This window comes from Cibotium barometz, chromosome 32 (assembly GCF_041138505.1).
Source record: "Cibotium barometz isolate CiBa-2024 chromosome 32, ASM4113850v1, whole genome shotgun sequence".
NCBI classification, from domain to species: domain Eukaryota; kingdom Viridiplantae; phylum Streptophyta; class Polypodiopsida; order Cyatheales; family Cibotiaceae; genus Cibotium; species Cibotium barometz.
This window is the reverse complement of record NC_141077.1, coordinates 42,497,310-42,509,272: the sequence shown is the minus strand read 5'-3', so window position 1 is coordinate 42,509,272 and position 11,963 is coordinate 42,497,310. Positions and strand designations below refer to the sequence as shown.

The 11,963-nt window shown below is 40.0% G+C and overlaps 1 protein-coding gene across 1 annotated transcript; it reads right to left on the bottom strand.

Annotated features, from left to right (window-relative positions):
• Positions 1-8,495: 8,495 nt before the first annotated feature.
• On the bottom strand, positions 8,496-10,206 carry LOC147620215 (fe(II)/2-oxoglutarate-dependent dioxygenase 4-like). The gene is made up of 2 exons (XM_086772405.1): positions 9,518-10,206; positions 8,496-9,436 (listed from the first exon to the last, which is right to left on the bottom strand). Exons 1-2 carry the CDS (start codon positions 10,027-10,029, stop codon positions 9,106-9,108), a joined length of 843 nt encoding a protein of 280 aa, XP_086628531.1. The 5' UTR covers positions 10,030-10,206; the 3' UTR covers positions 8,496-9,105.
• Positions 10,207-11,963: the final 1,757 nt, after the last annotated feature.

Sequence of the window (11,963 nt, the reverse complement as noted above, 5' to 3'; positions counted from 1 at the left end):
CTGAGGAACATAGAGCAACTTAATCCGAGTGGTGGAGGAGTCAAGAAAAGAATACAAGGTAATAAACTTCTACATTTCTATGATACAACATTTAGTGCATGTAACTTGTAAATTTATTACAAGACGAATTCATTTCAGATGTTTCCTACATCCAAATAAAGAAAACATGGAATTTGATTTAGTAGCCAGATAATAGTCCATTGTTTTATCTTTAAAGATGGTAGGCCAGATGCTCAGGGAGAAGAAGTATAAGAAAGTATGCGAATATTCATAGAACAGTTTACAAAGAAAAGCCAAGTGTCAGATCTTGATGTACAAAAATGTCTTGATGATGTTGGCATAGGGAGAAAGGGGTATTCCGAGATTTTCAAGCTAATAAACTCAAAATACAAAGAAAACAAAATTCGGGCTACACTTCTTCCAAAACCATATCATGTTAGGAGAGAATGTGCGGCGCTCAATGAGCTAATTAGAACTTAGCTTGGTCAGTCTTTTCACATCGAAGACACCTATCTTAATAATGGCGAAGAAATAAGATATGATAAGACCAATAATATTTTCCTTGATTTGAAAATATTACAAAAGGCAATGGTCCAATTTTTTGGAACAACCTTGGTAGAGGCTAGAGGAGTCCTTAAGTTTGTTATCAAACTTGATGAATGTGAAGTTATGAAGCAAAGAAAAACAAAGAGAATAGCAATCACATTAATGAATAGGGCATTGGATAACACAATACAAAAAAAAATCCCAAGTATTTTAGTGTGCAATCAGAGAACAATATTTGGTGCCTTGGGTCATTTGAGGTATGAATTTATTCTTTTTATTTTTGGTTTCATGAACTTTGTCATTAAAGAAATCTCACTTTCAATTTGATCATGTAGGTTGTGACAGAGGACCATGACATACACCCTCCATTGGGTGTTCCATAATACAAACATACCTAACATAATTAGGAGGCAAAATGAAGGAGAAACACTTCATGTAGAAGATATAGGAATTTTCACGCGGAATGGCATATGGCAAGTATGGCTTGTATTAAGAGAATATCACTTTCCTATACTGCATGGAACATGCAAGTACGATGGACAAAATAAATTGGCCATGGGTCCCTAATAGGCATGAGAAAGATCCAAACTTCCAACATGTGCTAGTAGATATTCCTCTTGCAAGAGTACATATCTGCACATTGCATGCACTGTGCAAGATAATTGAGAAACTCATATTCCTGTACATTGGATTTTCTTGGAAGCTCTTGCCTATATGCAAGAGCGGAAGGGCTATAAGAAAAACTATGTTTTTACGCCATGGAATTCTAGATGTGTGTTCAAAAAACTATGTTTTTAAGCCATTTTTGAGATTTCATGCATTTTGGGAGGGGATCTTTTTAGGTAACCCTTGTCAATTACCTACTTTTCTCGCAACAGTGTTATAAGATCTTATGAATAGGTTTAATGCAATAGCCTTACGCATAAGCCATTATGCAATAGGCTTATGCAATAGACGCCTATGAAGCCTCTTGATTAGGTTTACCTCAATGCAAGCTTTTTGCATAGCCTTGCAAGCTCTTGGTTAGGTTTTCACCTCTATGCAAGCTCTTTCTTTCCTTCAAACTAGCATCTTCCCCTCACGAGGCCCCTTTCAGGTGTGGCGGGGTACTATGAGTCCTCCGACTACCTACCAAAAAAATATCTAGCTGGGTTTTGCACGTATCATCTACAACCGCAATTCCATGAAGTTTTTTCACGATGTCTCCAATGGGAAGTAACCTCACGAGGTGAACTAGCTGAAATGATGTCTCAAACAAATGTCGCCCCGAGGGAGTTGCTAGAATTACTTGTGTGGCTGGTTGTCTGGTAACCTTCTTTAATCGGGTATGAGACTGCACTCTTCCATTAGCTTATCACCACTGCTGAATGGCTTCTCGCATACTTATCTAGCATTGCAAGTGGTGGCTTAATGCATGCTGCTCTATGCATAAATGCTTAATGCATCTAGGGCTATATATAGGCCTAGGGTTTAGGATTTATGTATAAGCCCTTATGTAATAGGCTTATGCATAAGCCCTTATTCATAGACTTATGCAATAGCCTTATGTAACAGCCTTATGCATAGGCTATGCATGCATGAAGTTTAAATGTGTAATTAATCACTTTTTCTCATGTTATGTTTTGTAGGTCTTGCATTGTTGTCCTTTCCTTTGGCTAACATTGTCGAGGTAAGCTCTCTTATTCATGCAACCTCATGTTTATTGCAACCTCATGTTTATGCATAGAGATATGGGGCATTATTGTAGGCCATCTAGAATGTTGTTTAAGTCAAGTTAGGTGTGGTTATCCATGATTAGGTGGTTATAGTGGAGGGGGAGCCCTCAATCTTTTCACTATCCTTCTCTTGTAAAAGAGAAGTTGTCTTTGGCTTTAATAGTGGGGGAGCATGTAGAAAGTCCTCAGAAGCTATCATCCAAAAGGAGCATTGTCCACCCTGCTTGTCTAAGCAATATTGTGGAAGGTATCAACAATGTTTGAATATCACATGTTGCCTTGTTTGTTTAAGCTTTAAGAATTCATCTGTTAGAGAATTCATATATTATTGTCATCTCCTTCAGCTTGACATTGTCGAGGTAAGCTCTCTTATTCATGACACCTCATGTTTATTGCACCCTTGGCTATCGGGTTTAGGGTTGTCATCTCCTTCAGCTTGACACTGTCGAGGTAAGCTCACTTATTCATGACACCTCATGTTTATTGCACCCTTGGCTGTCGGGTTTAGGGTTAAGCATATGCATAGAGATATGGGCATTATTGTAGGCCATCTAGAATGCTGTTTAAGTTAAGTTAGGAGTGGTTACCCGTGAGTAGGTGGCTACACCCTCGGACACTCCACGGCATGTCACACAAACCCCGCCTACAGCTTGCTCGACTACTTCCAGTGTCGTAGAAGACGAGATCTTTCGACGGGTTGCTGCCATGGTGTGGTGACTCCACAGACACTTCTTCCCCTCAGCGTCACGAGCGCCCACCCATTGCCAGTTGTGAGGGGACACCACGCTCATGCTTATCCCATTCTCTTTGACACAAATCCCTCTACCCCCAATCCTAGCTTATTTCCCGCTGTCACAAGTAGTGGATGAAAATGTGGTCTTGGATGATGTTGGCAACAAGATGAAGTCTGAAATCCGTGAGTTATGCCATGTAGCCTTTTGCTCAGGAACTGCATGACTACATGGCATAAACTTGATAGCATCAAGAAGGAACGAGTCATGATTCAAATCAAAAGTGAGTTTATGCCAGCACCAGGTAGTGAAGAGGTCCATCCTAGATGGATAAAAGATCACATGGAACATTATGAAGCACTAGTGTAGTGACATCACATGCAACCTAAAGTTAGGGGGACAAAAGCCTTCGAATTGCTCACAAGAGGTTTGGGAAGAGGAGTGTAGAAAGCACCATGTAAATCCCCAAAGGTATAAGCAGTAGGAGATCGCATTATCACTGACTTTTTTTGGCATAGTGGACATTTTATTTTTTTAAATAAGTACACATGCTTCATGCTTCTAGCTGCGAGTGGTCGATCCTGCTATGAGTGATGTGAAGGAAAGGTATGCCCTAATGCATGGGATGTATGCCATTCTCGAGCAACTTGAGTGAGAGGGCCACAACGTGAATTGGATAGATGTGGTGAATATGGTAAACCTCTACATTTTCCACCCATCAATTAGTTTTTTCCTCACTTGTTATTTCTAAGTTTTGGCCCCTTGAATACTCTTTTCCAGGGACCACTGCTAGACCCTGGGGACAATGATGATGATTAGGTCCAATGTACAGGAGTCGTGCCTTTTTTGTGTACTTTTTTTCGGCTCTATGTCTCTTTTTGTGTACTTTTTTTCAGCTCCATTATGAGCTATGTAACTTTTGTTAGTTAATAAAATTACCATTTCCTAACCTTTTAGTAGAGAACAGGGATGTAATTTGTAAAACTATTATACAGGTACACTGAGCTATAGGACTGCACCTAAGTGTACCATTATTGAAAATAAAAATAAAACCTACATCCGTTGATATAACCTTCGAAACCTAGTGTCCCAATAATCATCGAAATAAGTGTCGTTGGTTAGCGTCGAAACCTATGTCCCAATAAGCGTCGAAATCGTGGTCGAAAAATAATTATTATTTTTTGACGAGTATATCGACGTGTATATCGATGCACACATCGACGTGTATATCGATTCACATATCGATGGTTCTATATCAACACTTTTTTGATGTGCATATCAAAACTTTCAAGGTTTTTTTACATGTTCAAATCCGTTGGAGAAAATGTCAAAAATTAACCCGTCTGTAAATAGTGTACTCTATTATATATGATATGAATCATACAAAGTAAGGCTTCTAATATAGAAAGCCATTGACCTAATATCCTTTACACATCATCATGCCATGTGGAAACTCCTTTTCCGCATTCTTGTATGTGATTCTCACCATTCACACAATATCTTATGTGGCATTCTTTTTTTTCCACAATATCTTGCACCTCTAGGGTGCATTCACACATCAACCAAATAATCCATTCAATTTATATTGCACATTTCAACAGATTCTCTCATGTTTACTCACCCAAAATTACTTTAGACATATCTAATGACTCCTAATGCTTTAAATATATCAAATGTTCTAAATACAATTAATGTGTCAAATACAACTAATATCCCATGACTAATGTCAAACTTCCTAATGCACCAAATAATTTTTTTTTAATGAGTGTGAGTATGGCCATAGGTGAACTATCTTCCAACACACCCCTATGGTCCAATCATAGGTGAGTATGGCCATAGGTGAACTATCTTCCAACACACCCCTATGGCCATAGGTGAGTGTGAGTATGGCCATAGGTGAACTATGGCCATAGGTGAACTATCTTCCAACACACCCCTATGGTCCAATCATGGCCAATCATAGGTGAGTATGGCCATAGGTGAACTATGGCCATAGGTGAACTATCTTCCAACACACCCCTATGGGGCCCCTATGGTCCAATCATGGCCAATAAACAAATAAAAGCAAATTGGCAAAGCCCTAAAAGGCCCATTTTGCATCAACAAAATTTTCCTCCATCTTGGGGGTACTTTGAGCTGAATCTTTAGAGACAATGTTATCTTCATTGGCTTTGGCTTTGATGAAGCACCTAGTGTCCTAGTAATACTTACATTGTATCTTGGGATTATTTTTGTACCTACAATCTTTCATTACATGATCACTTTTACCACAATGAGTGTAACTAGTGTTTTTACTACCATTTTTGTTGTTGATGAGGTATGCGCCTTCTTCAAAACCATGGTTCTCTTGCTTTTTCTTGAATTCTTCAAATAAGACAACTTCAATGCCTTCCAAGGTAGGTTCTTGATGATTTTGCAAGGTTAAAACAAGGTGACCATATTCCTCACTAGGCATGCTCTTGAGAAGCACTGCAATATAGCAGGGTGGTTGCAGGATCAGGGTGCCCAATTTTTTCCACTCAGGCATCCTGTATACAGTAAAAAAACAGGCATCTTGAGTGGCCAACCTCTCCTAGCTAACGAAGGAATTTCCTTTCAAGTTCTTTTGTTAGAGCATCACAACAACATAATTCATACCTATAAATGTTTCCTAACAAAAGAGAAGAAAATTAAAAGTTATGGTGCGATTGAATTAGGAGTAGGAAAAGGAGGGGGGGTGTTGAGAGAGACGAGACAAGAGACACCATATACGCTCCACAAGAATGAATCGTATTAATCACAAGTCACATATATATAGGCAAGACCTAGAGTGAGTTAGGGCTAGCTATATATAGCTCCAACATGTTGAGAGAGATGAGACAAGAGATACCACATATGCTCCACAAGAATGAATCATATTAGTCACAAGTCACATATATATAGGCAAGACCTAGAATGAATTAGGGCTAGCTATATATAGCTCCAACATGTTGAGAGAGATGAGACAAGAGACACCACATATGCTCCACAAGAATGAATCATATTAGTCACAAGTCACATATATATAGGCAAGACCTAGAGTGAGTGAGGGCTAGCTATATATAGCTCCAACAGAGGGGGTGGGAAGAGGAAATATGGAAAGGGGGGAAACGAAGTAAGAAGGTAGAAAAATTTTGAACTACAATAAAATCACCTTATTGTTAGGAGTAGAAGCTATATCTACCACTTCCGAACATATTTAATATAAACCTCTTAATATTAAATTTACCTTGTCAAAGTTGGTGGGCAAAAGATTAAAAAAGATATGTGTTCTCATTGGCTAGACCATTCTTTTTTTACTACTTTCTTATAAGGAATATCTAGGAGATATGTAGGCACATCCCCTTCTGTGCTCTTGATACTATTTTCTAAAATGTTTTTTTTACCAAGAATAGAGAATCTACCGAGTAGTCATGTAATTGCTTGCTAGGGACTATGCGCTCCCCACAAAACCCTTGCTCACCACGTCATCTCTTTCTATTGTAAACTTGCTTCATTCTCTTGAACATGATATATGTTAAGTCAATAGTTATATATAAACTATTGGATGGTTACAAAATATTAAAACAATAGTAATTACGAAATGTTGTATGTAAACTATTCAATGCTACGCATTTGCCTCGGCTACTACACTAGTGTCACATATATGGAGATACAATTGGGTTGGAATGATTACAATGAGTCTCTCTCTTTCTTGTTTTTGTGAGTGTCTCTACGTAGCTTGAGAATCACATCCAAAGATTTGCTAGCTATTATTTTTAAGTACCAACCATTCCAAGCGAGCCAGGCTCCCTTGCTTCATGATAATAACTGAACTACAATTTTATTAATCAACCTTTTGTTCATCTTCAGATAGGTAGGATGGGTCAATAAATAAATAAAGCACAAGGTTAAGTAATGAATATATAATATAGTAGTGGGATGGGTTCATAAACAAATAAAACACAGGGTTAAGAAATGAATATAATCTATATTTGTAAATATACATGCTATATATATATATATATATATATATATATATATATATATATATTTATAGAGTGTGTGTGTGTATGTGTGTGTGTGTGTGTGTGTGTGTGTGTTTGGCCACGTGGATATTTTTGGTATATATGATTTGTTAGCTTCGATTGAGTTTTATATATTTATATATTTATATATATATATATATATATGTATGTATGTATGTATGTATGTATGTATGTATATATGTATGTATGTACATAGATACATGTGTGTGTGTGTGTGTGTGTGTGTGTGTGTGTGTGTGTGTAGAGTGAGAGAGTATATATACACACATTATACTTCATATATATTGCCTTTGATTTAGTGAATATGCGTCCCAAACATTTTTTTAACATTAGTTAGTTTGGCAAGAGGGATAATAGAATTTTTTGGAACCTTAGTATTGGTGACTTAGGTATATTTTTTTGTTTGGTTGTGATGTGTGGTAGTGGAGGGTCCAAAATATCTCGAAGAAAGGGAGACATATAGGCACATACGACCCTGAGAGAGACAAGAGAGCACAAAGACCACGACATTTGAGAGAGAGGGAGAGAGCGCGACGAGAGCCTGCAGTGCTCTTCTCTTTTGCTTTCTCTGTCCTGGAATCCCTATCTCTCTTGTGTGTAGAGGTTGGGCCTACAATTTCCTCCCTCTCTCTCTTTGAGTCTGGTCGTTGATGAGGGATGTTGCTTGTCCTGAAACTATGCTTGCATGCTCTCTCTCTCTCTCTCTCTCTCTCTCTCTCTCTCTCTCTCTCTCTCTCTCTCTCTCTCGCTCTCTCTCTCTCTCTCTCTGCTTTGTGTGTCTCGAATTGTGCTTCATTTGTCTTGAATGGCCGCTTGCTCTCTCTCGCTTTGTCTCGCGGGAGTGAGCTCCTTGGTCGCTAAGGCATGGCCAGTACCTTAGTGTATGTTAAGGTATTAATTTATTAATGAGGGGCATTAATAAATTTTTAGGCGCAGCTTGAATATAGGACTCTGAGAAAGTACTAGTTGATACAATACCGTAGGCACCAAAGAGGAAAAGCTCGCGGACGATAAGCTCACAAAAAATTATCCCCCATATAACTTTATGAAAACATACTAATAAAAGGAACAATAAACATTATTTTCTCTTTCTCTCTCTCTCTCTCTCTCTCTCTCTCTCTCTCTATATATATATATATATATATATATATAGATAGATAGAAAGATAGATATATATATATTTAGATATATAGATATATATATGAAAGAAGAGTTTCACAAATGGTAAAAATTTGGAGGTTTGGGAAGGGGAGGAGAAAGTTTGTGGAGGTTCGAGTACAATTTGAATTTGGAAGTCTCAAAAGACGTGTGAAGCTGGAGTTTGCTGACTAGTACTAATATAAGGAACAGTAGACGTTATTTTCATTGCAAAACGAGCGTTCGAGCACTGGTCATGTTCCTGGATTCTCACACATGTTCGGGAGTTTTGTGCTTCTTAAAATTCTAGGACACCCATATATCAATCTAAAGCAACGTTATAAATATATATTATACATTATAGAAAGAGCCAATTCAACCAAACCACACTCCTCTTGACTCATCCTTAATTCCATCAACTAAGCCTTATAGTCCTCCAAGATCTTCGTTGCGTTTTTTGATGATCGCGTTCTATATGTATGATCATCATCTTATTATTTATACACATAGCTTGCATAGTACACTGATCGAATCATCAAGCAGCAGGGACTGCAATTTTGAGTGAATCTACGTATGCCTTCCCCTGGAAGCCCTTGGAAAAGAAATTGAGAGAATACTCCCCGTAGAGAGACGCTTGATAGAACGCCGCATTGTCTTCCTCCACGAGAAGAGCAGCTGGCGCAACGGTCACATTCTCAGCCGGGCTGCTGCAAGAGAGGACTGTCATTCGGGTTTGCTTCGAATTCAGCACAGCACGATGCTCCACGCTCCTATACCTTCCATTAGTGAAGATCGACAGAGCCAGTAAGGTCGGTCACCACACAGGAATACAATGTGATCGCTTCTCAGATTCATGAATTATCACCAATTAAATCGATATATTTAATGGAACTAGCATCAAATTGAACGTCGGAGCTAAATCGATTGAAATTAGCCCACCTGCATCTGATCACCAAGGTTGACGAGGATAGCGTAGGGCACCGGCTGGACTGCAATCCAGCCTCCGTCCTTCTTCACTTGAAGGCCAACCACATCGTCTTGCAGCAACAGAGTGAGGCCGCCTGGATCAGAATGGCTTCCCGTGCCAAGTGCCAACTCGGGCTCGGGGCATGGTGGATAGCGATTCACGTGCAGCAGCTGCCTTGATCCTTGGAAGGCTTCTTCGAAGAAAAGGGGAGGCAAACCGAGGCCCTCTGAAATGACAGCCAGGAGTTCCTGCGCCAGCGCTCGCATCTCCTTGTTGTATTCGAGAACGGTTTCTCTGGTGGCAGTAAATCAAGGCCATCAATAAAATAATCTATTCAGCTAGTATTATAAATGTTTTAACAAAAGGAGCACCCACTTGTATCCGGCAGGCTTCTCCGGCCACTCTCGATTGTCGACCTGACCGGGAGGAAGGCACCAATGGCGCAGCACATCTCTCCACTCCAAGACGCTGTCGTTGTAAGGATTGAAGCTGGTCCCGAAACGAAGAGCCTTGCCTTCTGGCAGGAACTTCATTTCGTGAGAAGAGAATTTCATCTTTTCCTCCACAGGCAGGGCGAAGAACTCGTCGGCCACTTGCCGCATTCGATCTAGCAAGGAGTGAGAGACAGGGTGGTTAATGAGTTGGAAGAATCCCCAGTCTCTGCAGGCTTGTGCAACTTGTGCGACGATGGAAGCACGCTGGCCGTGATCGTGCAGCCCCGAAAGATCGATCACGGGAACGGCACCGATACGAGCGGCGTCTGCAGGGTCAGAGGAGAGCTCATCAGCAGGGCGAACATAGCAAGCAGGGACTTTCTCGACACCTGCCTCTACCATAGCGTGCACCCCCCTCAACAAGGTGGCGGCCGGGAGCTCATGATGATCCATCGTCCCCGGGATCCCTCTTACAGTGATCTATTGTAAGCAGCTGCAGGAAAGACAGACTAGGCGTTCCACAGGGAGTAACTATCTCATCTAGAATGAGCTCTCTTCGGGCGCACTCATATATATATATGTGTGTGCTGGGTGAGCGCCAGAGAGTATTCTAAAGCGCCGATGAGGAAAGCTAATTACCGGAAGAAAGACTGATCAGTCTCTGAAGCTGATTGATTCTTCACAACTTCCAAGGCCCTAGGGGCTAGGGCCTGCGCCGGTGGACCTCTGACAAACCATGTCGCAGGGAGACGTGCATGCGGAGAACTCTACGAGTCTACGGTTCTCTGTCTGTCTGTCACCAAAAACGTGGCGCCGGTCAATGATTCTCTTGGACCTTGGGTAAGCGAGAGAGTAGCCTGCGCTCTGCAAGACGCATGTGGGGGGGACGGTGGACCTCTCACAAACCATGTCGTTTAGCGTAGACGTGCATGCGGAGAACTCTCCGAGTCTACGGTTCTGTCGCGCCATTTAATGATTCTCTTGGACCTTGACTTGTTCCATTTGAAAACGATCGTTCAAAGAGGCGCATGGCATTTTAAACCAAGGCTTTAAAGATGAATCGACTTCTAATCCAACCCTATTGACCGATAATCTAACCCTATAAAGAAAAAGAGACGTGAGTGAGTGAGTGAGAAAAGCTACGTGTAAGGAATACCCGACTGAAACATCTTGGTGGTATGCAAGTTCAAGCTCGACGACGCCGCACATTCAATTGTTATAAGCCTTTCACGACGCTATCATTGACCACGCCACCTAGATCAATGGCATACTCTCATTCAAGGCTAAGAATGCCGAGGGGCCAGGGTGATCAACTCTTCAAGTGCTGTTGGACCATCACAACATGAACAAGGAACAAACATGCCAACATGAACAACAAAAAACTCGCAACAACCATGAACAATAGACATATGAACAACAAAAAACTCGCAACCATGAACACGAACAAACTTGCCAAGAATCGAGAGCTGTAATATTACAATGGAGATTGAAAAAGCCAATTATATGAGTCAAATAAGTACTTGAATATCTAAACATGTGAGTAGTCCAAATACATATTTCAACATTCAAATGTCAATGCATAGATATACATATATTTAAAACTTACCCAAAAACGTGTCGCTCACATTCTTGCATTATAGATATGAAGTAGAGTTATGTTGATCATAAACGCATGCATAATGCATACTTAAGTCATGTTTCATAGAAGGGAAACCTTTACATATGTTTTTCAAAATTTCCTTCAGCTTTCCAAAATAAAATAGGTAATCTTCGACTTCTGAAAATCCGAAAATAGAATCTCCTTTCCAAAATAGGCCCATAAACTTTCCACCAAAATAGATTGTCTTCAACTTTGAATGCAAAATCTGATCTTCTTTGCAATTAATCTTCTTCTCAAAAGGGCCCATCCACAAAATGTGAGAATAATCTTGCCCTTCTACTTTCCAAAACAGGCTGTCTGCAGCCTCTCTGCACCATCTATTACAGAATGTGAAAATAAATTATATGAAGTTTAAAAACAAACAATTTGAAGCCTACAATTTTAAGCAAACTGGATTCATCCCCGTTGAATCCCATCAACCCTACACATAAACTAAATAAATAAATAAAAACCCAATTCAATGGTATTTTCTAATTTAAATTAACAAATAGTGCAAATCATACCTTGTGCTTTGACCATAAATATGGCGACTCGTTTTGCACTGGTTCTCTATAAGTCAATTGCAGGATTAAAATCATAACTCTCAAGAGAGGGGCTTTCAATTGACACATGCATGAGGGCATCTAGACTTCTTGTATATAAAGAGTTTCGAAGCCGATCCTTGATAATGTTTTGAATACTAAATCCTCGTTCACACGCTGTTGTGCTGGCACATTGAAGCATGGAT

What these genes read in the sequence shown, in the direction of transcription:
- LOC147620215 (XM_086772405.1), bottom strand. Translation starts at nt 10,029, where the DNA reads ATGGATCATCATGAGCTCCCGGCCGCCACCTTGTTGAGGGGGGTGCAC. An exon ending in GAGAAGCCTGCCGGATACAA is followed by an intron (nt 9,437 to 9,517) that starts GTGGGTGCTCCT and finishes TACTGCCACCAG; the next exon opens with AGAAACCGTTCTCGAATACA.